Below are 27,886 nucleotides of genomic sequence, written 5' to 3'. Positions count from 1 at the left end.
AGAGGAACAGATTGGAGTCTCGTGTCTGCAGCGTGTCATCATAGTGTTAATTCTTTATTGTCATTACATTGTAGTTCATCTTCACGACAAGCAGTTATACATACAGTGGTCTTAGATTATATCGTCATCCAGTACGAGGAGAGCAACAGTTAGAGTTAGTATCACAGCTAGGTTTTTCCATTGACCACACCCCATCCCCCAGAACCCCAAAGTCCCTCCACCCCCCGCCCCCCTCCCCTCCTCCACGCCATACACCAATGTATTGACAATCGTCAAACACGCCACAGGTGCCGAACCAATAAATAGGACGCAAGAATAAATAAATAAATAACCAACTTAATACATACAAGTACATAAATAAACAGCAACAAGGTGTGTATATACTCACATACACACATGTAGCTCACCAGAAGACACCAGGTTCCATAGGCATAGGGCTATTTTATACAGCCACAAGGCAAACAGCATCATGGAGCAGCCACAGGTCAGACCGAGGCCACATCACCGCACCCTGAAAGTCACGGTGCAGACCGTGACTCTGAGAGCAGAATTACTCTCTTTGATCGGGTTACACTCTTCAGCGGCAACTTCCCACAACAAATGAGAACTCTGGTTGAAAATACACAAACAAAAGATGATTGTTTTGTTTGTTTTTTGCAGGTCATTTCACAAGAAACAAAGTATTTCATCTCTTAAATCTCCTTAATTTAAAAATAAATATGTCCATTCCAGCCAAGAAATATTCCAGCTCCTGACCTTCCATAAAACCACAGCTTGACGTTTTTACGCACATTAGCCAGGCTAGTTGTTTCCCTCTGTTTCCAGCCTTTATGCTAAGCTAGGCTAACTGTCTCCTGGTTGTATCTTCATTTAACTCTCCCTAAAGATACAAACTATGAGTTTTGAGATTAAAGTGCATTTGTTGTCATGTATTCAGTGGCACCTGAATGTAAATTCAGCCAGAAAAACAGACTCTTTTCAAGTTTAGCCCAAAAAAAACAGAAAGAGTGTTCCTGCTTTGAGAGTTATCGTGCCACTGAGTGAATTATGGAGAACCAAAGCGTCCGTGTGCAGGTTTGGTTTGCAGCGCTGCACCCGAGTCCGTCAGTCCAACAGCGATGTCGGAGCTGAAGTCAGGAAGGTGACGTGGCCGAGGTCTGACTCTCATCAAGATGAGAAGGGGAAATGGAGGGTAACACTGTACAAGTCCCTCATTGAGGTTAGAATACATGTCGCCATAGAGGGCAAATCAACACACAAGAAAAGAAAACAAAAAAATAAGAAGAATAAAAGAAAAGAGCAACAAAGAATTCTGACAAGGTGCAAAATACATAAAAACTTATTCAAAAGGTTCAAAAAAGTCTTAAAGCACTTTGTAATTTGACGGAGAGTGCTATACCAATATAGCTTAAGCAAGTCAAAAGTAAAAAAAACAAAACAATAATGTAACAGGAAAAGAAAATGACGAGTATCAGGTAACACAGGCTCAATGCAGCGTGAGAGGATAGCTAGCAGGACAAACACATCCCCATTATTTTTTGGAAAACCATCTCAAACAGCGGACGTAAAGCGGTTCATTTGCATGCAGCTCACAGACTTTTCCACAGGCGGACTCAGAAAATCAGGTTTCAGACTCAGACCACACGGACAAACACAAAGAAAACCAAAGAAAAACACTGAACGCAGTTGTGCTCCAAACCCCCGTCTTTTACAACAACCTGTAACAGCCACAGAAAAGCAGGTATGTGGCAGAAACAATGAAGAAAGAGAGACTATTACCTAATGTTGACTTTGTCTGTCGTTGTATTGTTGCTGTTGTCGTCGCATATGTGCTTTGGCAATGGAAGAGATGTCTAAGCTCTAAGCTCTTGGAACTAGATAGATAGATAGATAGATAGATAGATAGATAGATAGATAGATAGATAGATAGATAGATAGATAGATCTCTTCCTCTTATTGAAACATTAGATTTATTGTTAGGTCATTTATTGCCTTGGTATTCGATGTGTATTAACAGTTGATAGATGACATTCAATCTGCAACCTGGTTAAAACTGCATTTTTCTCTTTTCAATTCCTATTATTACTACTTGTGTCTAAAACACTTTTATACCTTTCTAGAGGAACTCTTTAAACTTCACATCTTTGAACTGAAAATTTTATAAAATGTTTTTTTCTCTGCTGAAAAGCTGGTTAATTATTACTATAGTCAACTAACTTGTCAGCAACTGGTACGGTGCGACTCATTTCATGGCCCTGACCCGTAGCTTAACAAACACAAATAATGCACCTTGGACAAATTGTCGATAATATATAGTCATGACTCAGCAAAAAACAGCTAGAGTAGCGTCGTGACATGATGACAAGTATTCAGAATGTATCTTCAGAATACAATAATTAAGCAACTGTACATTTCTAAACACCAAAAGGGACCTTACACAAAAATACCTCATACCTACGTGTTCAAATTTTCTTTCCTTAATTCGTTGTTGTGCATCACGCAGTGGTATATTAGGAGACTTTGGCTCAGGGAGAAAGTGATGAAATCTCAAATACAAATCAGGGACTTGACAAAGTGTCATGGTTGTGTTAAACAGTTAGATTAGTTAGATTTTGGCAGAAATAGAACAACACATGTGGTTCAGTCCACGGCAATAAAATCCTGCTAACGGAAATTAGCAGGGCAATTATTGTAATATATTGAAATTTTAATACAATAATTGTGTATGCACAGGAATGGCAAAAATATCTGACATAAAGAATGCATAGTACAACTGTTTAAAATGAAGGCCGTCACTTTATATGTTACTTTTAGTTTGAGGTATTCAGTGTTCAAGCACCAAATACTTTACTTTTAACTTTGAAGTATCCTGCTTAACACTGCGTTACCAAAGCACAAGTACGGGAATGTGAAGCGAAAGGCTAGCTGGTTAGCCACATTTGGCTCAGTAGCGTTAGCCATGCTAGTACAGATTCCTGCCGATGTTTGACCACGTAATAAATAATGCCTGGATAGAAAAACCCAAAGCTTTTTAATTAAAAACACAGTCTAAGCATTACATATCCAACTATGTGGGTTTAATTTAAAAAAATGTAGTCTAATTTTAAAAATGTTATCATGGTAAATGAGAACAAGCTTTCTATGAAGGTTACTAACTTTAGCTCCATATATGCACCAGGGTACATCACAGGCTCTGTAGTCAATCTTTGACACTATTCAGTTTTTTATATACAATGGAGTCGGTATAAACCCAGCACCATACTGACTGCCCATTCCAACAAGTCATGAATATAATAGTAAGTTCTTCAGTCTTATGTTTTGAAATGCATTGAAACAGATCTCTAACCACTGCCAGAACATTTTCAAATGCCGATATTCTTGACTCAAATCGGCCTAATTTGGAACAAAACTCTTTCTAGTAAAAGTGAACAAGTGCTAAAACTGCATCCTTCAGCCTGTGTAGCTGCGAGAAAAAACGGGCAACATTCTGCTATTAAAAACAATGTTCTGCTGCCACCAAAGGCAAAACTCGACAACTTTGGTTTAACCAGCGTTTTTACATGAGCTGATGGTAAGCGGCGTCTGTAAAAGGTAGTTTTTTCACGATGTTTAATCTAACATTGTTGAATTATTAAAAACCTAACTATGAATAACATAAACGTTTTTCATATGGTTTAAGAGAGGGTTCCTCAATGCTGCCTTACAAAGAATACAGATGCAAAGGTAAGTTGCTTACTGTAGTAACAGTTATAGCCATTGCACAACTTCCTCTTTATCCTGTATGTGATGCACATTACAGGGAACTGTCATGGCTAATAGTTACCATGAATACTGACTGCTTACTGACCTAATACATTCTGAGCGCTCTTGGGTGTTTCAGAATGTTGGTTCAGTCCAGAAACAGTCTTTGACAGTCCAAGAATGTCACCAAGGTTCCGGAATGTTCAAAAGTGTTTCAACGTTGCCAAGATTCCGGAATGATCGAACGTTTCTAGATCGTTCTGTGGACTTGTCAAAGTTGTAGAATGTTTGAAGGGCTCAAGTGTGTCAGAGACCTACAATACTCACAAACCTTTACAGTCATACTGAGGTTGAAGACGGTAGAGATTTCAGTGGATCAGGTAGTGTTCTGAGAGCTGCAGAATGTCTCCAAGCTTTTGGAATATTCAAAAGATCTAAAACATTAGAGACCTCAAGAATGTTCTTGAGTTTAGAGAAATTGGTTAGCACTCTACAGAGATTTCCACAACCATCTGTGGGTTCTACAATGTTTGGTGGAATTAAGGGCAGTGAGAAAACTCTAAAATGTTTCAGAAAATGTTGGATATTCTGTTGGTGCTAAAGATGAGTGGTAGGTCGTACAATTTGTGGGTTTTCCCAGGTGATCATAGCAGTTGACAAGATGTCTGTCAATGACTGGTATGCCCTTTTACAAGGCATTGAACTGCAACCAAGTTGAACATTGGAAAAAACGTAGTTCTCATAAGCTTGATTAGCGGAGATAGTGTATGGGAATTTAAGAATGGCTACCACTGTTCAAACAGTCCTGCATGCAAAAGCCACAAAAAGTATGAGGCAGCGAGCATATACTCCACACAGCACACACAAAACACTGTGAATGGGAATCGTACACAGAGAAAAAACAAGCATATTTTCCTCTGTGAATACTTTAATAAGCCAAGGCTTATCAGTTTACCAACCTGGGGAAAAGCTCTGTTCAGTACAACTGGCCTGTGCTGGTTGTGTTAGCATATCACTGCTGTCAGGTAAATCATGTAACCCAGAGTTTTCCTTTTCATCGCTTGAGCTGACACGTTTATTGACGCTGAATGAGTTTTCTGACCCTAAAACCTTTAAAACCTGCTAAAAGTCCCATTAATAGATGAATGGGTTTCAAAAGGACTGATCAAGTATTCTCTTTTTCATCTTGGAAAAATCTTCTTATTGCAGATGCAGCTTTATTCAAAAGATGCACTCCCGAAAACTAAATTTTACTATCGCTCAAATTTTTGATTTGGCTGATTCATGCATACAGCCAGCGAGCTTAGATTCTATGCAGACTCTGAGAAAGGCAGAGTATGTTCAGAGAAGTGTCAGAAAGAGTATGAGATATACTCAAATATAAACAGAAGGGTCTGATGACCTACTATAGCTCTGGATCATGGGTTAGTGGTCTGTATATAGTATGGAGCCATGCTAAAAGGCAGTGCTAGCCAAGAGAGAAAGCAAGAAAGAAAGGAAGGAAGAAAGAAAGTGGGGAAGACTGTAACAGTTGCTGAGAAATCTAGGGCTGTTGAAAAGCACAAGAAGGCAAGTCAAGGTAGAAAAGACAGAATTACTCTGAGAGAAAGATGGCAAGAAAAGTAAGTAAGAAGAGAGGAAGAAGACAGTATCACAAAAAAGCTGTCAGGCGGTTTAACTGACAAGCAGGTATTTGTGCTGGCTTGATCATAATAGAGTAAGAACAGGTCGAAAAACGCACATACAGACACATACATGCACGTACATATACACCGTGCCTTATTCGCAAGTCTCCGAAGCCTCATTGGTATCCAGTGCTGCCTGGCCGAGCACTGCGCTGTAGAAGATCATCATCTCTTCGTCTTCTCGTCTCTTTCAATCCCCCTCTTCTCCCACTCTTCTGCATCCGTCATGCTAAAATCCTCCTCTCCCGCTCTTCTTCTCCTCTAATCAATGTCCCAGCGCCTCGCCTCATCCACCCCGTCTCCAGCTCCTCTCTCATTTCAGTCCATTTCGTGAAAGCAGAATGGCACAGAAGCACAGAAGAAGAAGTAGAAGGAGGGCGTGGTTTGTTGTTTATGCAAATACAGGCTGTTTTTACGGGGTGTCTTGATTGGTCGGGGGGGAAAGGGCCAGGTCGTCGGCAGGACCTAATGAGGGAGCGGCACCAGGATATCCACGTAGTTGATGGGGAAGAACCCCGACTGGCCGTTGATCATGCCCTCGTACCAGTTGTCGTCGATCTGATTGGTCAGGGTGATGACGTCGCCCTCTTTGAAGCCCAGCTCCCCCTCGTTCTCTGGCTCGAAGTCGTAGAGTGCTCTGCAGCAGGGCTGGTCCATGGGGGCTACGATAGGACAGACACAAAAAGGACAAGGTGGATATAATCAGGTTTTTTAAAAGAAGAATTATAAGTCAAATGCTACGACCTCTAGTGGCCATATTTGAGAGTCTTCCCGTCTTTTGAGTATTATATCTAGAGGCGTTTGGGGAAAGTAAATCCACAAGGTGCTTAAAAAAGTAGGGGAGCGCTTTATAACATCACATAGTGCTGCACTACCTTGCACAAATTTTGAGAAGACTTCTGCTCATCATCACGATTCACCCTAACGTTTCGGTCTCTAGACTGAAGTATTTTTACACTGCATGGGATAAAACGAGCAGTTCTTGCACCTCACATCTGTTGGGTTGGGCCATTATTGCACCGATACCATGAAGTCTGATCCCAGTATAAGGCTGTTTCATGCACAGCAGATAAGAAAAAAAGATTTTGGTTAGGTCAACATCCCACTTGCTAACCCCAAGTATATTTCCTCCCCTCTACCTGGTGATCTTCCGGGGGATTTGGCGGAGTGTATCCCCCCGTTGTGGCTCTCACTGGGAGGCAGCAGCTCCAGGGTCATTCGGGGTTTGGGAGCGAACTCCTTCCTCGGTTTACCGGACACTTCTTTTATCCTGGACAAAGACACGGTTAAAAAAAAAAAAAAAAAGGTTTGTCTCATCACATAAATCTATTTCTATTGGACTATTTTTATCTCCGGTCGGCAGATGAATAAATACCTGTCCTCCATCTTGCTGGAGAGCTGTTGGAGGATTTCGGCAGCGCGGCTGTGGTACTCCAGCTGAGCTTGGACCAGCGCTGCCAGCTGGCTCACCTGCTCTATCTGCAACACACACACACATGCATATGGTTTTTTTGTTCTGACTGCATTAGCCTTGTTCTGTACCCATGCTGGGCCTGGGTCTGGCTCAGCACAGCATGGCACAGGATTGCTGCCCTTTGTTTTTCCAAAGCAGCAATCACACTGGGGTCCTGTTGAAAAATCGGATGTGTAACTATAGCAACACTAGAAGTATTCCAACATCAACAAGAGACATGGTGAATATTTTATTGTTGTTTTTTTACTTTCCAGATACTTTGAGGTTTTATTTTTATTACCACATCCACATTTGTTGTTATTTCTGAAAATACTTTATAATAGATTTTGTTTCAAACTATTTTAGTTTGGTCTTTTTTTTTTTTGTTTTTGATTGTTTAGCTTTCTGTAAACGTCCACTTTCAACACTCGTTCGTAGCGACATTTACTGTACCTTCAACTCTGATCATCTATATTAAATTCCCCACAAATACAAATATGATTTATTGTACTTTGCAGCATAAGTTAAAAAGATGAGATCGTCCTTACGTCACTCTCCAGCAGGTTAAACATGCTCTGCTCTGCGATCTCTTTGCTCTCGTCGAACTTCTCTAGCGCCTGTTTGATTTCATCGTCCTGGACTTTCCCCTGACGCTTCTTCTTGTAGTCGAAGTCCAGACGGCGGCCCTCCATCTTCTTCAAATGGTGCTATGGTGGAGGAGGAGCATGGAAGATAAATCACTTTGGAGACCAGCATCTGAACTGTGCAACTATTTGATGGCAACTCTCTACAGCTTCCATTACGGCTTCACATAAGGATTAACAGCATCAAGCGACCTTTAAGTCTGGGAACCAGCAGCAGGAGTTTTATTCACCTGTATCTCTTTGAGGTCTTTGTCGTGGAGGTTCTGCAGCGGGTCAATGAAGTTTTGTTTGACCTCCATGTCCAGGGCGTCCTTCACCTCCCCGAGTTCCTTCATCGCCTCGCTGGCGTCGAGCAGCGCCAGGCCTGGAAGGAAGGGATGAAGGGATAACAAATAAGGTGGAAGGATCTTTGCCCCCCCACCCCACCCCCCCACCCACTACTGACATATGTATATTCACACTTACCGAAGCAGGACTCCTCTCCTAACTCCCGTCCAAACTTCGACATGGCGTCACCCAGGACGGTCTCAGCCTGCGGGTACCCAGGTCCCTTATCCTGCCCGCGGATCTTTGACATGGTGTTGATCATACTCAGCTTGGCTCTGGAGGCTTTAAGGAAGCAAATGAGCGACGAGTTAAATACTGACATTATTTCTTTTTTCTGCTGCGTGTTGTTGAGTGCAGTTTGACTGTGTGTTTTCCACCTGGATTGGGCTGTAGGTATTCTGTAGTTCTGGTCATGATGTCCAACACCGCTCTGCTGGTGACGTCCACCTTCTGCAGAGCAAAATACATCCGATAAAATGTGAGAGATATGAGCAACACCACAATTAACACACAAACCTACTGACTAATGTAACTGAAATAAATGTAGATATTTGGATAATATAATAAAATAATCGAACTGATACCACTCCCATATTAGTGTGTTAAATATGAATCTACAACCAGCAGCTGTTAGCTTAGCTTAGCTTAACACTGTTATCAGGGGGAAACAGCTAGACTGGATCTTTCCAAACGTCTCTAAAGCTCACTAACTGACATCTTATGTCTTGTTGATTTCAATTGTACAAAAACCAAAGTGTAAAAATGACAATTTTCAGTTTTACTGGGAGTTAGAACTATTTTATGCTAACTCAAGCTAACTAGCTCTTAGCTGTCGTCAATCTGCTTATTAAACTAAGAAGAAAACAAAAAGTGTTTTACCCAAAATGTCAAACTTTTTCTCTAACACAGCTAAGCTAAGATAAGCTAAGCTAATCCCCTCTGAGACTTTACCCAACAACACTTCCTGCAGCTGCTTCTTCAAAGTAAAAGCAACAATCAGTTCTCATCACTGGGGCTTTTACTGTGAAGCAGCTGCAGTGTTAAACCCCCTGAAAACATAAGTCATTTCATAGAAAATCAAATATTAATTACTAAGTAAGTAAACTTCAGAGTTAAAAAACTCTTCTAGGTTTGTTTAATAAGACTTGCTTCATTCGGACTGTGTGGGTGTGATTAATAAATCACAGGCCTTTATTACAGCATGAAACAGAAAATGGATGAAACCGAGCATTTTCTTTTCTTTCAAGGTTCTTTTAATAATTGCAAATGTACCTTTTCCATCTCTTTGAAGTCATCGTCTAACTTGGTTCCTTCCGCCCCTCCAACCTTCTCACTGACTTTCTGTAATGAGAGAAAGAAAGGCAGATACAGAGTCAGGATTTTCTACTCTGGAGGACTTTAATGTCTGGAGTCCACCCTGAGAGAGGAGACAGTTATTCCTGTTGCGAGATGAAAGCGAGAGAGTAGAGCAAAGAAGAGAGCTGTCGAGGAACAAATAGGAGACAGTATATCAATTAAAAGAAGCAGGAGAAAGAGAAAATGGAGTGACGACATTTACTTTAATGACAAAATGAATAAATTAGACGACTGATCTCAGTGGTTAAATTAGCAGTGAAAGCAATGACTGCTCTATGAGCGTTAACCTTTAATTCTTCAGTTTTATTGTTCAGGTCGTTAAAATATATTAAAGTGAGTCAGTAACACTTTATTCATCTGTTTCTGAAGGCGGCGAACGAGCAGCTTGAATTCTTCAACAGCCTCGTCATCGTTCAGCGAGAGTCTGAGAGCGTCACTGTTTCTTCTGTTGTTTAATAGAGACTTCACACAATCTGAATCTGCACTCAGAGTCTGTGTTCACACTCATTACATCTCTCAATGGACCGTAACATGAATATCTATTATGAATATGAAGGTGTCGGATTTCTGCTGATGTCTCTCTGCTGCTTCTTTCTGCCAAAACAACCATCAACCTCCGAGGCTGAAACATGAAGCATCAACACTGGAGAACCAGAAGCTGCAGTTCCTCTAATGGCCACTAGAGTCTGGCTGCAACAGTGAGTCGATCTCCATAGACTCCCGTGTTAAAATGTCCAACTTTACAGCAGAAATAAACATGTTTACAGCCTGGAACAAAAAACAGCTTTGGTCTCTAGAGCTAATTTCCAACCTGTTTTCAGTCTCGGCTCCACACACGCCCCTCCTCTTTGTCCATTCTTGGATTAGCTGGGAGTTAGGGGGCGGAGTCAGATACTGCCAAGATGGCGACAGTGGGGCAGCTCACTCTGAGCTTCAAAACTCTGCTCTTCAGAAACCTGTGGGTGACGTCACAGAGGCTACGTCCATCTTTATTCACAGTCTCTGTTTCCAAACCAGTAAATTTACACACAATGGAGAAACTAACCGCAGGTGTCAGACCTCCATGACCTTGATGTTACTAATCATCCGTATTCACTTCAGGTTCACACATGTTGCTCTCACAACCTCTGATGCGTCTTCACCTCGGTTTGTCATTGAGATCGCAGGACGTGCCGCAGAGTCTCAGGGAAGGAGGAGGGAGGAGGAGAGTGGGATTTTCCACAATCGTGACTCACATCGCTCACCCACGCATTAGAAACACACACACACACACACACACACACACACACACACACATCATGCAGTATAGACTCGTAAACATGCATAAAGCACCGACAGGACAGTGCTGCATTTAAAATATATTCAGATTTACAGGAGAAGTCCACTTTGGTGCAGGTGCATAAATAATTAAACACAAATGCTGCAGCCCTGTAAACTGTGTAAATGAAGGTACTCAACTTTTTCATAAAAAACATATTATAAGCTTTGAGAATAACATTTTTAAAGGTTAAATCAGATAATAAAAAATCACTTGGGGCCCTTGTCGTGTTCAGGAGTTGTTAAAGTTCAACGATGTAAAAATAATCCAAGATTTCACACAAAAATAAACAATTGGAGAAAAGTCAAACGTGTGAATCAGAGTTTTGGTTTTTCTTCTTTACTCTCTCATGAATCGTGTCATGACCCCTCAGATATATTTTGGGGCCCTTTTGAGGGGCCCGACCTCTATGTTGGAAACCACTGGAGTAAACAAACCGTATATAAAAATAAACAGATTTTCTGCAGAATGAGTGATTTTACTTTTGATTATTTACATTTAGCTGGTGAAACTTTTTTACTTTTACTTCATCAGGGTTTTTCATGCAGGACTTTTAGTTGTGATGAAGTATTTTTACCTTAATGTACAGGAACCGCTGCACACTGCTCACATGGAGGCGCATTATGCAAACACACAACACATCATGATGACATGCAGTTTGTTGACTGAGCAGCTAATGGTGTGTGTGTGTGTGTGTGTGTGTGTATGTGTGTGTGTGTGTGTGTGTGTTTGTGTATGAAACAGATGTCACACATGTTATACATCAAACTAACAAACCATGCAAACACAAAGGTAAATATGTGTGTTTATGTAACCGCTTACACACCTGAGCACCTGTGAGTGTGTGTGTGTGTGTGTGTGTGTGTGTGTGTGTGTGTTACGGAGGACATGCTTTGATCGGATGGAATGAGAGAGACACAGATGGATGACCATGAGAGAGTTGAGGTGTGTTATAGTCATGGACACATGATGAGCACAGCCAGGTCTTTATATTGTTGTTTTTTGTCTTTATGTTGTTGCTTTTAGTCTTTTGTCATTGTTTTGAGTTTCTTTTTTAGTCATTTGTCATTTCATGAGTCTCTAATCATTTAGATTTTCCTTGTGTTTGTTTGTTGGTCACTTTTTGTCTCTTTCTGGTTCTATTCGTAGTGTTTTTGTGTCTCTCTGAGGTTGCGTCGTGTCTTTTAACCAAGCTCTTTGACTTTCTAACAACAACATATTAACAGTCACTTCATACAGAGGCACAGGTCCAGGGGCCTCCACACCTCTCTGGTCCCTGGACCTGTGCGTGGTAGGCCCCAGTTCTCTAATCAATCCATGATAATAAAAAAAAACAAACAAAAAAAAATATATAAAAACACCACAAAACCATAGCAGGAAAAGAAAGTGAAAAGGACGGACAGATGAGGAAGAAGATGCAGTTGCCATGGAGACAGGGATCTGACTGGGTCCTCTCATGTTTCCAAGAACACACACACACACACAAACACACACACACACACACACCAGTCTGTGAGTCTGGTTGCAGAGAGGTGTACTGACACACTCTTATATAACCGTCTCAGTGTTAGTTTCTTCTCCTGCCTCTTCACACTGTATCTGACTTCAGTTTATTTCTGTTTGACCGGCTTTAAAGTTCAGCAGCAGCACTGACGTTTATCTTTTTATTGTGAAACACTGAAGTCGACCTCATCATCTATTAGCTGTATATAAACATTTGATAAATTCTATTAAAATTAATTGATTAATAAAAACTTTTCGTGGCTTTTCACTTTTCTTTCAGTGGCTAAAGCTGTTGCACAGAGCGCTACACTGTTCTGTCGACGACCTGCGGGGGGCGCTGTGCCGACGTTGTCCTTGTGTCCAACCGCAGACAGGTTCGACATTTAGTTTTGGTGGCAGAAAAACTCAAACATGGACCCACGGGTGCTGCAGTGTGAGTCGTTTCACACCCATCATCCTGCACTCACACTCAGCTCCAACCACCTTTCAGACCACTGAGGCTTTAACCAACCCCATCTGTTCTACATCTCCTCCTCCGCAGTCGCTTCTCATCACTTTCTCTTTTGTTTTTTGCAGCTCCCACTTCTTCACTTCTTCAGCTCTATTTTCTCCGACCTCCTCCGTCCCTCCTTCCTTCCTTCCTTCCCTCCTTCCCTTCATCTCCCCCGTCTCCTTTTGCTGAGTCATTCTCGTGTGGGGGGAAAATAAATACCCTTAATTAATTACGCGATCGTCCTTACAAGCAGCTGAAATTGAAGAGGTCAGAGGTCGTGGCACCCTGACAGCAGATGGAGCAGATAGCCCTCCTCTCCAGCGGACATTAATCTTGTGTGCAGGAGAATTAGCCTATCAGGGAGGAGAGGGAGGGGAGGAGAGCTGGCAGCCGGAGACGGTTCATCTATCAGTCTGAACGGCTGCCAAAACACTCAGACGCCATCTTGGACTGTAAGACGGATAAAATGGATTGATGACCAGCTCAGGCTATTTATCCAAAATGTAATATGTCTGTTTTAGGAAAAAAAAAAAGTTCAATTAATTGTATGATTCCATCAATATTTAAGAATCTTACAGTGGCAGCAAAAAGAAAAATAATATTTTGGAATAAATGGATTAATACAAAGTAAAGTTCTTAATCATAATGTGATGTTAGCAAATTAATCAATGAAATAAACTCTGTGTATTTGATTCATAAATTCTACTTTGGTAGAAAAAACAGAAACATGGACACTGCAGTGTAAACTATATGGCCAAAAGTATGTGGACACAACTTTTCACACACTTTAGTGTATTTTTGGGTCAGTGGTTGTTTTCCTGGTTTGTGTTCGGCCCTTTAGTTTCAGTGATGATGTTTTATAGCGCGAAGGTCTGGAAGGAAGTTTAAAGAGATAAAAGAACATTTACAGAGACAGTGAGGGAAACTCAGACAGAACAAGAGCAGACTAAAAGTTATTCTTCAAGGAGACAGGACATCAATACTAGAGTAGAAGAGAAGGAGAGAAACAGCCAGACCAGAGCCAGGACATCCCATAATATACAAGCACATCAAGGGGGATTTTAGATACAAGAAACGTATGAAAACAGCTGACAACTGTAGATATTTCAACACATATGGCCTGGTTTACACAATAGGTGTATTTTTATGTTAATTTTCTTCATTTAATTTCATCATCTTGCCGACTTTAGAATGAGCTCAACTCTTAATATTCGCATATGGAAACGCACATTAATTCACATTGTCTTTAGCTCATTTTTCTGGGGGGATTCGGTTACAATTTGTGGTACATTTGGATGAAAACTTGACTAAATTCTTCCAACTTTGTGCCAACAGATTGTGTCTGCCCCCGTAAGTTCTCTTGTTAAACATGCACAGTAGACCATCGTCTGCGTATCGTGCAGGATACGAATCAAATCAAAATGGCGACATCCATGCAAGAAGAAGAGCTGCTTTCTCCACTGTACTGCTTCTTTTAAAGATGAACTGTAGAGGTGGAGGTAGGAGCAGGAGAGGCAAACCAGGCTAATGTTTGGGGCCCCTGATGGCGAATCATATTGGCACATTTTGCAATGACTACTCCTTAAACCACTGCTGTCGCCCCGATGCCTCCATAATTGGTGTGTGCTGTAACTAGCATCTACCCGTTGCCTGCGGTATTTAGACAACGAGCACAAAGATCTGCTTTGCAATCATGGAAAGCATCTTCACAGTTTAATACAGTGTAAAAGAGATGAGGAGGCTCAGCTGTCGGTGAGTCTCTGCTGTTGCTTTTCGGTTTCATCACCTTCGGCATGGAGGTGAATTTAACTGATGCAGATAATCATGTGACAGCTGCAAAATTACAGCTTTAACCTGACCCGTTATGTTCGTTGTGAAAGTGTCAAACCATTGCGTCCGAGCCGGCTTTCTACACACAGTCCATTTATTTCCACATTAGCAGGGACGGTTATATCATCAGATGCACAGGACCAGTGAATGTTCAGGAAAATGATGCAAGCTTTCGCCGACAGAAGCAGAGGTGTAACCCAAACGGCTATTTTTCCTTCCAGCTCTATTTAGCCGAGGAATAATGATTCGTCTCCTCAGAGAGAAAATGTGAGACATGGCAGCCACTTAATTACCAGACTCAGACAGAGAAGGAGGTTTATCTGATAGACCTGCAGTGAATCAGAGTGAAAGACTGTGAAGTGAAAAAGTGAACAAAGTGATGGTCTTTTTGATATTTGGTGACATGTGGGGCCTCAAATCAGTTTGAGGATGTAAAAGCACATCGATGGAGACAGGGAGGGACAAAAAAGTAAAGTAGGAGGGACAGAAGAAAAAGATGATGGAGGAGAGGAAGAGCAAAAACAAGGGACACTCATGTTAGAAGACAAATATTAAGAAGTGAAAATGTGAGAGGAAGAAAACCCTTTTCCACCTGGTATTAATATATATAGAGATAGAAAGTTAAGTTTTATGCAAAGGCCCAAACTTTTGTACATGAAATATCACTGTTTTCTTTCCTTCTATTTTCTAAACTCAGTAAATAAAGGTAACGGTGCATTCATCTTTTGAAGAATTTTGTGTTGTGTTAGAATTTTAACTTGTTGATTTTAGACTCAATGCAAGTTTGATATGCTACAGTGAAGATGTGAATCACTTGCCACAGAAAAACACCACTTTTGGTTTGGATTTTAAAAAGTTTCAGGACCTACTGCACAAATGTGACTCACGACTGTCCGAATACATAATAAAATATAACAGCAGAAGCATCGGACACCCTGTTGGACACAACAAAGCTTTTAGACAGAGACGGTGAGGATGCAAAGTCTAAACCAATTCCAGTTGTGATGTCACTGCTCGTTTCTGAGTCTCTGTTATCTACAACAGTCCAATGAAACCTCCTCAGAGTCGTTATCAGGATCCACGCTGCGTTCGAGTGGATAACTGGATCAAACAGACAGACGCAACTGATCTGAAAGTGATTGTAAGACAGAGAGGAAAGACTGGATCAGGACTTTGATGGTGAGGAGGAGGAAGAGTGGGAGAAGGCAAAGAGGAGAAAAGGGAGAAGAGGATAGGAGATGGGTTGAAAATAAAGGAGAGACAAAATCAAAAAAGAAGGGAGGTGGGAGCGGGATAATAAGGAAAGAAGGGATGGAGGGATGAGATCAAATTTGAGAGAAAATGGAGGAGAGAGAAAAACAACAGTAGGTGAAGAAGAGTGGAGGAGAAAGGCAAAGCCCCCTGGGTGTAAACAGCTTCATGTGTTGCATTGTAATTCCTGCAGGTTTCAGCGCTCTGCAGAAGCATTTTCATTCTCGAGAGGCGACGATTAGTTTCCAGCAGGAAGCTGACCAGCTGCAGTGCAGCAGCTCAGACACAACACAAACAGCTCACCTGCACTTTGTATTGTTAACAACAACAACAACAGCAGCAGCAGCAGCAGCAGCAACAACAACAACAACAACAACAAGCAGCAGTGATAGTAAATGCTATTACATTTAAAGACAACGTTAGCAACAAGAAGATATATTTGTGGTTTTAAGAACCAAAAACCATCTCAGTGTAGTTTTACATCTCCTCTCTCATGCTTCTCTCTGCAGCTCTAGTAACAACAGGTCGATGAGCCAATCAGAAGAGAGGAGGCTCTGAGCCTCTCTTCTGATTGGCTGACTGTTTTCTGAGTGATCCAATAAAAATACAGCAGATTTCAGGTAAAAACACTCAGAGAAACCAAATCCTGCAAGGTTTGGATGGTGGGTCCAGGTGGGCGGGGCTTGGTGACTGCTTTGTTGTGACATCACAAAGTTCCAGAAGTCCTGACGGCTGGTTTTAAGGCTCAGTTTCTGAATACAGGCTGTGTGCATTTCTCTGTGGACTGAGGCTTTGATACTTTCACAGTATTAATATAGAAGCTAGAGCTGATCTATAATCACACTACACATGGACAGAGACCTTTAGACTAGATGGGACCTTTAATTATTAAAATATAAGAAGAAACCACACACAAATATGTATAACATCAGTCAAGGAGGGAACAATTTTGGTTCTGTTTGTTGGTTTGCAAGCAGGAGGTTTAAAAATGTGGACAGATTTTAATGGACTTTGGTTGACAGTTGGGCCATGGGCAAATAAAAAAGTTGTTTTGGCTGTAGATCTGAATTTAAGGTTTAAAATGAAGGATTATGGAAGAAGTGCTGTGATTGGTCGGCCAACCTGGAAGGTTGTGTTTAGGTCTAACATTAAAGGTCCACTGTGCAGCTGTCTTGTTTTTTAACTGAAGTTTCTTGTTTTAAAAAGTAAAATAAAATGTTGTATATGCAACCTGTTTTCATTTGGACAATGTATTGGTAATGTAAAGCTAAATTATTATAGGAAAATATTACAAAATGTTTAACAGCACCACAAATCTGCATCATGTTAGGTAAGACATCCGTCTTGGTCATTTTTAAACATACAGGTAACACTTTGAGGCAGTTACAGATGTACAATTAAATAACATGAAATAGCTAAATTATAGGTAAATACACAGTTTTGATTTGTCACCGGTGTTATCTTAAAACATTTTAAAATATATGGATTAGTAAAGATTTTTTTTCTCCTCTGGCTTGATGCACAATGTCCGATCAATAGCCGGTCTATAAGCAATAAGACACGAGTGCCAGAGATCCATAGCTACTCCTGTTTGTGTCCTCAGAGTGCAGACGCTCTGAATCAATACACGGAGCAGAAAAAACACTTTGTCGTCAATAAGTTTGACTTGTTTCATTCAGCTCTGTCTGCTGAGCGGCTCAGTGCGAAGGTTAAAGATGCTGCGTGGAGCATTTTGTCTGCAGCATTTGTCACCGTGACATTAATGACACTTTGTTATAATCACTCTAAATAAATTAGATTGTTTGTCCTTTATCTCGTGCAACACATTTCCCATAAACCCTGTGTCCATCTGTTCAACGAGGAAGATGCACAGCAGAGCGAACATGAGCCTAACAAGCATAAATATTGTATCAATGCAGAGATGATCGACTTGTTCATTCAGACATGAATGATTGTTTAGAACCATAAAAAACCTTGGGATGTATTTTGGATTCAGAGTTTTCTCATTCTGTAGAAAATGTTCACCAGAATATAAAATGTGTGTCTTAACCTTCAAGTGTCAAGCCATCAAACCAAGTCAAAGTTGAGTTTTTTTATCAGTGTTGGTCAGGTAAGTCTCAAGTCCTCAAATTTGTGACTTAAGTCCTCCACCTCTGCCCTGAGGTGTAAATGTGCATATCAATAATTATCAATGTCGATCAATATGAAAAAAAGAAAGAAAATAAAGAGTTTTTGTCTCCGTCGCTCAGCTTTAATGTCATGAGCTGGTATGATGAAGTGTTATATAACAACGGGTCACTTGATGTTACAGTAAAACACTCACATAAGAGTGTGAAGTGTGACAGGAAGAAAATGTAGTGAGTGAAAACGCAGAATAAAAATAAACAGCTGATGAGAAAATAAAAAAAAGATGCAGAGAACAGAGAAGTGAGAGATTCAGACAAAGACGGACTGAAGGAAAAAAAAACAAATATGACGGAGAAACCAGAGTCGAACATCGAAGACGGACGAGTGTGTCACTCCTCAGACGCTCACGTACTGGGTCTAATTCTCCGCTCATTTGTATTCACGTCATAGACGCCGACATCAAGCGTGCTCCATCTCCCCCCTCCCCCCCGTCAGGAGGGCGCCGCTCCATCCATCAGCACGGAGCAGCTGGAGCCGCGATCCACAGGCTGTGAAACGACTGTGTGAGTGTTTGATGGGCTTTAAGGGAATATTCCTGTCAAACTGATGGAGATAACTGATAACTGCTTTGTAATGAGCAACACAATCAGTTTTTGGAAGCTAAACTGGGAAACTTGGCGAGCTCCACGGGGTCGCCAGCGGAACGAGGACTCGCTACAAAACCCATCATTATCTTTAAAGTGATAAATAATCTGCTGCTTCTTCATGTGAAAAAAACTATAGGTTTGGTTTCAGTATCACAAACTGATCAGAAATAAATTTCTCATTTCTTTGGACTTTTTATATTAGATTTTACATCAGTATTAGACCTTTTGTTTGATTCTGATATCATTATTATTATTATCATTATTTTAACTGCTATTATTATACCTCAACTAAGTCTTATTTTATGCATCTATATTATGATATAGATGCTTTTCTACACTGTAATTCTTTAAGAGAACACTTAGTCTTTAATAATTTAAAGGAATAGTTCAACTTTTTGGGAAATACGCTTACTCATTTTCTTGCTAAGAAGAGTTAGATGAGAAGATGATATTGCTCTCATGACTGTTGAGATAACAAACAGAAAGATACTTTTGTTTTTCATACTTTAAGTATTTTCACGCGATAATATTTATTGACTTTTACTCGAACAAGACTTTGCATGTTGGACTTTTATGTGTAGAGTATTTTTGATATGTGGTATTGATACTTTTACTTGTTGATTAGCACTGATCTCATGTTATAAAATTGATGCCCCTAGTTGGTATAACTGTACTATAATTGTAAATTTGCATTGCTCACACTCACATAAGTAACGTAGCTTTAAATATCTTCTCATTAGCCGAGCGTCAGGTAGCAACAACAAAGTGTAAACATAATTGAATATTGCTAAAATAAAAACATTATTCACAATGTTTAACTATATGTAACATCAGAAACCAAATGACAGTTATTAGCATGGCTAACAGCATGGCTAATAGCATGGCCAGTCAACCCTCCGACACTGACTCAAACACATAAGAGATGTCTTCATTCAGAATATGAGGGTTTGTGTTGGAGCCCTGCAGGGCGTCACTGCTGTTGCTCCTTATAGCATTTCTAAGGATTGATGTGGCAATAAAAACTCCCAGCAACGAGACACATATTGTTACAGAAGGAGGTCGTAATATAGACAATTACTCTGAACCGGGTTTGTGGAGTTGGAAAGAGTGTGGGAGGGAGGGAAGTAAAACGGAGAGAGAGATTGATGGTGATAGATTAGTATGCAAAGGAGCTCAGCAATATGTTGGCTGCATAAAAAGAAGAAGAGAAGAAGAAAGAAACAAAGAAAACAACAAAGGAAGTGATGAAAGAGAAAGCGAAATAAATCTGTGTGGTTTTATCTCCTCTGCTGTGGATCGATTTTCTTAGTTGAGAAGATGAATAGTCTACAATCACTGCAACACACACACACACACACACACACACACACACACACACACACACACACACACACACGCTTTGTCCTCTCTAATATCTTTAGAGACAACCAGGCCATCGCTGTCAGCATCAGCTTGTCAACATGTAATTTTAGCTGCCAAACAGTGCTTTTATTTTGAAAGGGCAGCACAATGTTAGCAAACCTGAGGGATTTCCTGTCTTTAGTTGTTGGCTGCTACTGGTCAGCGCAGGAGTCACTGATTGTTACCATGGTAACACTGGTCTTAGGCTTCTTGTAACTGTTGAATTCTTCGTAAAGGTTAAACGGAGCTCAGCGGTTGGAAGCGGCTCCTCTGTCGGCCATTTTTTTCCAATATTGAAAAAAGTATTAATTTACCCAGAATTCATTGCACCACAGTGCGGCTTAAGATAGTTGAGGACTAAACTGTTTTGTGTGGATGAATTCAGACAGTCATTGTTGTGGCAACTCAACCAGTGAGATGATTTCTATAGTCTTCGGCCTGTCATTGAAGCGAGGTGAGGAGGTCAGGGGTCAAAGGTCAAGGAGCGGCGAGACATTAGATGTGATAAATACACCTGAAACCAAAGGCACAAAGCAAACACACGGGTCTCCCTCCCTCTGCTCCTCCGTCACGTGTGATCCACTCAAGGGAGATCAATTATTGAGTGAGCCAACCAGAGCACAGCCTGTGCTGCTTTCTCTTGGCACATATGTGGTTGCCACGACAACACCGTCCCCTCAAACAGAGAGGAGTGTGTTTGATCAGGAAGCAACAGAGAAAGATCATTTTTTTCCTTTCAAAATAAAATCAAGCAGAAATATTAATATCATGATTTTTTTTAATGAGATTATTGATTATTTCTCTGTATTATTTCACAGCAGCATTTTGTATTAATTCTGCAGGTGATGTAAATAAAAGCCCTGACCACTGTCTGAACATCTCCTCCCTCTCCTCACCCCTTCTTCTCCCATGATTCTCTTCTTCCATCCCACCAGTCTCACTTTGTCTCATCCTTATCATCTGCTCTCTCCTCTTTCCTCTCCAGTCTGACTCTTTTTTCTCCTCTTTTCGTTATGTATATTTAGGTATCGATCTCTCCCTTCTCTCCCTCATGTTTTATTCAGCCAGGTGGACTGAGGTGTCCCATTTCCTGCCCGTGCCGCCGGCGTTGGCGGCAGCAGCAGCAGCAGCAGCCGTCATCCTCTCGGTCGAGGGCGCTGCGACTCAGCAGTCGGCTTCACGCGGACGCCGCTCAGCTCTGGTTTCTACCATCCATCTGTTAAAACACGAGTGAGGCAGAGTCACATGTATGAACGCTCACGCTGAGACGTGTCCTAGATTAAAGTCTCCGCGGGCAACGAGCCGACGCTCGTATCAAGTTTTAATGTTCCCAGAATTCATTGCCTTCTGCTTACAAAACACAGCTCCCACTCCTCACATCTGATTGGCTGAGAAACCATCCACTGGCACTGAGCATACACCTGAGATCAAAGAACACAATGAACCCTGATTGGAAACAAGAGGTCTCACTCGCTCTGACTTTTAATCTTCTAGAAAATTCCAAATTAAAGCAACTTCCTGTTTAAACAGATTCTTGTTAAAGCTGCTAAGAGTTGAATATAAATATATTTCCTTCTATATGTTGGTTTTTCTGAACGTTATAATCCATTAAGGTCCCATCGTGGTTGCTTTGGCGACACCTGTGGTCACTCGTGGTAACGCCAACTCCCAGAATCCTTTGTCCTGCAGGAAACTCGTCAACAACGTCATCCAGCACAGTTATAACGAACTCATGATCCAGTGTCGTCTTCTGCATCGTATTTCCTCGTGCGAAGGTCGACAACTCACATCAGAGCTGCAACGATCAGTCGATCAAAAGGAAATTAATCCGCAGGAGACAAGAGGGCTGCTGGGAAACGAAGTCTGAATTTGTAGAAACACCAAGCATCGACAACATCACTGGAATAAGACAGAAGTGCGTATTTCACGTATTTCATCATGACACAGTGAGTCGTGACCTTTCTGCGTCGTTGTGTTTCACACCGAATTAAGAGTTTTTAACCTAAAATTGCCCCTCGTAGCGTCAGAGCTGCGTGTAATCATCTGTAACTATCCCTCACCTCTGCGACACAACATCCACCCCGTTGCCCCCGGTTACAGGTCCCATTGTGTTTTTGTGTGTGTTGAACTCTGCTCGACATATCCATGCACAAACCACGTTGATGAAACAGATACACGATCAATAGATAGATAGATAGATAGATAGATAGATAGATAGATAGATAGATAGATAGATAGATAGACACTTCATGACGTGTCACGCCGCCCCCTCTCTTCCCATTAACGTCTGCAGTTGATTCACAGATCTATTTCGGGCCTCGCTCTCCGCCTGCTCGCCCTCACGCTGACAACATCTCGCCTCAGAGAGACACCGCCGCTTCTGATCAAACATGTGATTCAGTCTTTTTTATCTATTTCCTCCTGCTCCTTTGTGACGCCGCTCATCTCTCTTCAACACGTTAAGGACAAAGAAGAAGAAAAAAAAAAAAAACCCTGATCAACAGCTGATTCACAGGTGGACGAGGCTGGTGACATTTTAACTCAACGAATGCGGCGTCCGAACAAGTGTGTGTGTGTCTACATCTTATTCCTCTGACATCACCATGAACACACACGCACACACACACTGAAGTTCATTCTGACTCAGTCCCACACACACCGTCCTGCTGCTGGAAACACTCACTAAAGCACCAAATGTGGATTAATCCGCCGCTGAAAATAGTCCCCAACGAACGCACCATTTCCTCCTGTTTGAGCAACTTTTGCTACAAACTCAATTCTTACAAATGAAAATGAATATTTGTGAAGCATTTTTTAAAGCTTGATGTCATCAGAAGGAGCCGTGGGCTTCAGGCTGAGACACAGACAGAAAGTGTAGAAGAACTAACACATTTCAGTCCTCTGGCCTCGCTGGCTGGTTCTGCTTTTTCTTTTTCAGGTTTAGACGTTTTTAAGGCTCCTCTGATATCAATGGTTTCATCTTTTTAAAATGAGAAATGAGACATAAATACACCTTAGCTGCTGTTAAATCTGTGGGGGAATTTAAAAGGGTTTGTTTGTACCAATAAAGAGGATAAACTCCATCTTGTCCTCAGGGCTCTGGGTGTAATTTACTCTCTCCATGTGAAAACACTTCTTCTTCTAAAACACACCATCCTAAATAAGGGGCGCTAAAACACTAATGATTTTGAGCCACGCTAGCTGTGCTGCCCTGCAGGGAGGGTGAAGGAGTCTCGTTTTGCAGCTTCAGCTTCAAATAAAGTGAAACCTCCAAAGTAAAAGAAGCAAAATCAGATTCAGTTTCCTCCTCTGTAATTTTATACATTTGACAGGTAATTAAAATAATTTAAATATGTCAAGAAAAACTATTTAATTACTGTTTTATATTTAGTTCTTACTTCATGAATATCTACTGATGACAGGTGAGTCTCTCCAGCGTCTCTGTCACTTCCTGTTTCTTTGATCCGAGTTAAATCCCTGAATGAATAAAATAATTCGATAGGAGCAGAGACTCGGAGCCGGTGGCCTGCGCTCTTTTGGACGGATTATGTTACGTAAAAAAAAGAAGAAACGGTGCGAATCCTCCGGAGCTGTCTGAGCCTTCAGGACTGTCTCTGTCTCCGTCTCTGTCTCCGTCTCTGTCTCTGCTGCTGTACTTTTTATTTTTATTTCCTGCTCTGTTCTGCTGCAGTGATCCAGTTCCCCACCAGGAATCAATAAACATCATCTCCTCTCTTTATCAGCGTCGCTTCATCCGTCAAATGCAACAAACGCGCAGGAATTCGTCCTGATGACAGTCGGGACAAAACACAGACATGAAGGAAACAGATTGTTTTGTTTGTTTGTTTGTTTGTTTTTACACTTTAGAAACGCTCTCGTCCTTCAGGATGACGATCAGGTTTCTTCTTCAGCTTGTATTGACGGTGCTGAAGCTCTCGGGTCACAATACTGTATGAAAGTGTGAAATAAACAACATTCTCATTGATTTAGACTCACAGTGGCTCAGACGTTACTGAGGAGTATAAACAAAAGCATAAACGCAGCTACATTGATTCCCAGAAGCAACACTTTACTCAAAGTCCAGACTACAAGAACACAAAACTCCTCGACGACACAACTGATGAAGCATTTAAGGCTTGAAACGCTTCATATGTGACATTTTATTGAGCTTATAATAAAGAAAATTAAAAAGTAACGTTAATTATTTTAGTATTTCTTATGCTGGATCGAATCCTGAAGTATTAACCACAGACTGTAAATAAAGACGTAGTGTCTGTGACGTCACCCACAGGTTTCTGAAGCTCAGAGTGAGCTGCTCCACAGTCGCCATCTTGGCAGTGCCTGACTCCGCCCCCCCCCCAAAGTTCAAACCAGAAATAGACACAGCGGACGTCGTCTCTGTATCCACAGTCGAATCTGGGACGCTGAACAGAATGGAAAATATCCAAATCTATCAAAGTCCACAGCGTCCAGTCATTCCAGTCTCCAGAAGAGTTAAAGCACCCTGGGATTTAAATCAGGTTATTTATTTATAGTTTTTATGAAAATGTAACACGAACTGTTGAATGGAACATATTAACGCTTCAAACTTTTTCACCCACTTTGAGATCGATCTGATCGTCTTATCAGCTGTGGCAGAAGTAGAAATAATAGATAAGGAGTTTGTTGTGGAAAGAAGGATTTGATGATGTGATGGTTTGAGACGTGCGTTTACACAACTGTTCGACTGTTTTTAGACGCCAAAGTCTTTCATGTAAACGAGTATTTCCTGGTTAAATAAAAATATCAACTAGAAAGCAAATGTCTAAAATGTAAACAATGTTCGGACACAGTGAAGCTGAGATTATTTAACGTTCATTCCTCTTAAAGATTACTGTAGAAAATGTGCAGAGATGAAAGCATGAATGACTGAAGCTGCAGTCCGAGTCGAATCAAGTCCTGAAAATTAGGACTCAAGTCCGAGTCCTGGACTCGTAAAAACGACATGTTAAGGAGTTAGTAGATTGCACTTCGGTCCAAACTGAAATATCTCAACGAGTATTGACGTCAGTTCGTCTGAAACAGCCGCTACCTTCCTGTCACACTCTCTCTACCTTCATCTCACGTTCAGACTCGTCATCTGAAAGGTCAAAGGGATTCCTCACGAAGCTCTTTGTTCCCGCTCGTCTGTTTGTTCTGTTCACACTCTTCCTCTTTACCTTCATCTCGACTGTTTCACCTCGTACTATATATTCATTCAGAAATATGAGTAAACGTCAGGGTTTGATGATGGAGGGATGATAGACGGATGTATCAGAGGATGGAGGGGGGGTGGATGTAAAGGAAGATGTAAAGGAATACAGAGGAGGAGGATGTTCAAAGAGAAGAAGAGGGGATGGTGGGAATATGGAAAGATGTTTATGACTAATGATGGAGGGATGAAAATGGAAGGAGAAGGGAAGGTTTCCACAGAGGATGAATGTAAATAAAGGTGGAGGAGGAAAACATCAAAGGATGATGAAAGGATGACTACGAGGAAAAAAAACAGAGGGATGAAGAAGAGATAAAATGTGTAGAGAGGTGATGAAAAGATGTCTCCACATACAAAAAGGACAGAGACATAAAAGAGGGATGGAAAGGTGGAGGATGGAGGTGTAGAAAGACGTGCTTGTGAAGAGGAGGGATTAAAGAGAAGGGAGGATGACTAAGAGACAGGAGGGGAAACGGATGAAGGGATGATGGAGGGATGGAAAGTCAAAGTATAATAATAGAGTGATGGCTACAGGGGAGAAAGGAAGGAGAAGAAAGAGAGAGAAGTGGTGGATGGATGAAAAGACAAGATGGAGAAATATTAAAAAGGGAGGTAAAGGAAATTAAAGGAGTGATGGAAGGAAAGAAGGATGAAGGATGGAGGATGGATGGATGTAAATAAAAAAGGAGTGAGGAAAGGACGCATGCTGGAGGAGGAAAGAACAGGAAGTGAATGAACGACAACGGGGATGATGGATGGATGAAAAGACAGAAGGATGCAGAGGAGACGGAGGGATGGAGGGATGTTTACAGGTAAGGGTTGTCAAACATGTGAAAGGGGATGAAGGAGGGATGGATGTAGAGAGAAAGACGAAGAGCTGGTTTATCCATTAAGAGTGATGGATGAAAGAGGGATGGAGAGGAGGATGGAGGGATGTTTGGAGGAATCATAAAAGCAAATAAAAGGATGATGGAGGGATGAAAGAAAAGAGAAAATGAATTAAAAGGAAAAGGCAGAAGGATGTAGAAGAGGATGGAGGGATGTGTGGAGGAATCAGAAAAACAGCTGAAGGAATGATGGAGGGAGGGGAAAGGAGGATGGAGGGAATTCCCTGTTGCGTGCAGCAACAGCCAATCAGCTCTGCAGACACACGCGCACACACACACACACACACACACACACACACACCGTTTCAACTCACATTATGTTACGTAATATTACATCCCAACCTGTGTGTGTGTGTGTGTGTGTGTGTGTGTGTGTTTGAGGGTTTATACCCCGAATTCACAGTCTCACCAAACACCGCGAGAAAACAGCTTTAAAATGATCCACAAATCTCCTTTAATTCACCTAATTCCAGCTTTTTAAACATGAACATTAATATTCATCCACAACGAAAATGTAAATATTGTCCAATGTGATAACGGCGTCTTAAAAGGGACAAAATAAAAGCGAGTTTTAATCATTTTAACACCCCAGGCGTCTGCTGAGCTTCATAAACAGTGTTTTATACCAGTCTCACGGTTTCCCGCTAAATTAAACATGAAAAGTGTCGAGATTTTTGTAGAAATTGTGCGTTAAACAAACACAAACAGACGGTGTGTTTGTCCTTACCTGGGTGGCTTTATGGAACTGCTTCTTCAGCCCCGCGACAGACATCACTTCGGTTGCGGAGGGGGAGAAAAAAAATGGGATAAATCAGGTTTTAAAAATATAAATATGTAATAATACTGGAGGGAGGGAGGGGGGGGATACGACCGAGCTCGAGCCAAAAAAAAAAAGGCGGTAAATCCTCCGGTTAACGGTCTCCAGACGTCGATATTGTCCGTTTATTTTGGTCAGAATTGGTGGTTGAAGCCGATGGTTGTCAGACCAGACCAAACCCAGCTGGAGCTATTTTCAGTCTGAGAGAGAGAGAGAGAGAGAGAGAGAGAGAGAGAGAGGGAGAGAGAGAGAGAGAGAGGCGAAGATCGTCTAGAGACATGATGGATCACTCCATGTGGTAAATAAGTGCTGAGTCTGCATCCAACAGCCGCTTTCTTTTACTCATGAAAACAATACTAGAATCACCTCCTCGTGGTTGTATCCCTCCGCCACTCAGACTAGTTCCAGGTTACATCCCTGTTTATCCAGAGTCATATAAAATATTAAACATTTGTGTGTAATTTTTTTGTTGTTGTCATAATTGCTGTGTGAAGTCTTGAGTAAAGGCTAAACAGTGTTTTCTGAGGTCACACTGACCTTTGACCTCTGAGCACCAAACTCTAATCAGTTCATCTTCGAGTTCCAGTGGAGATCTGTGCCAAATGTGAAGAAATTCCCTGAACACGTTACGCAGATATCGCCCTTTGGGTTTTTTAAATTGCTTAATAAATAAATAATTTTATTATCATAATATTATTATATATATCATATTATTGACCACTGAAGATAATAACAACAAACATTTTCTCAAGTATTATATTTAAATACAATTTTGAGATACTCGTACTTTATTTTATTATTTAAATTTTAATGTACCTTTATATTTCTACATTATGAAGATTAATATTTTATTTAAATGTGATGCAAAATGTTTGTTATGATGAAAAAATAACATTATATGATGATGATGATGATGATGATGATGGATAATCCATCATAATCATGTTTTCCTTGACAAACAGAATGAAAACTTTAGCTTTATTATGTTTTTATCCTCGTCAGTTTAATTATACGGGAAGACTGTGTGACTAAAGTTTTATTTTTAATTTTATTGTTCACAATAAATCAATCACTGGTGAACACAATAATAATGATACATCTGTAAAATCCTAAAAAGTAAAATACTATAATAATAGAAAAGCCGTATTTGGTTCACAGATATAAACTATAGTTAAT

General features: G+C 41.0%; 1 protein-coding gene across 1 annotated transcript; it reads right to left on the bottom strand.

Moving 5' to 3' along the window:
- Positions 1 to 33: 33 nt before the first annotated feature.
- On the bottom strand, positions 34 to 26,907 carry LOC130164671 (endophilin-A1-like). The gene is made up of 9 exons (XM_056369553.1): positions 26,621 to 26,907; positions 9,123 to 9,191; positions 8,228 to 8,300; positions 7,989 to 8,132; positions 7,754 to 7,887; positions 7,428 to 7,586; positions 6,802 to 6,905; positions 6,566 to 6,696; positions 34 to 6,088 (listed from the first exon to the last, which is right to left on the bottom strand). Exons 1-9 carry the CDS (start codon positions 26,663 to 26,665, stop codon positions 5,892 to 5,894), a joined length of 1,056 nt encoding a protein of 351 aa, XP_056225528.1. The 5' UTR covers positions 26,666 to 26,907; the 3' UTR covers positions 34 to 5,891.
- Positions 26,908 to 27,886: the final 979 nt, after the last annotated feature.

This window comes from Seriola aureovittata, chromosome 23 (assembly GCF_021018895.1).
Source record: "Seriola aureovittata isolate HTS-2021-v1 ecotype China chromosome 23, ASM2101889v1, whole genome shotgun sequence".
Lineage (NCBI taxonomy): Eukaryota > Metazoa > Chordata > Actinopteri > Carangiformes > Carangidae > Seriola > Seriola aureovittata.
This window is presented reverse-complemented; position numbering and strand designations above follow the sequence as displayed.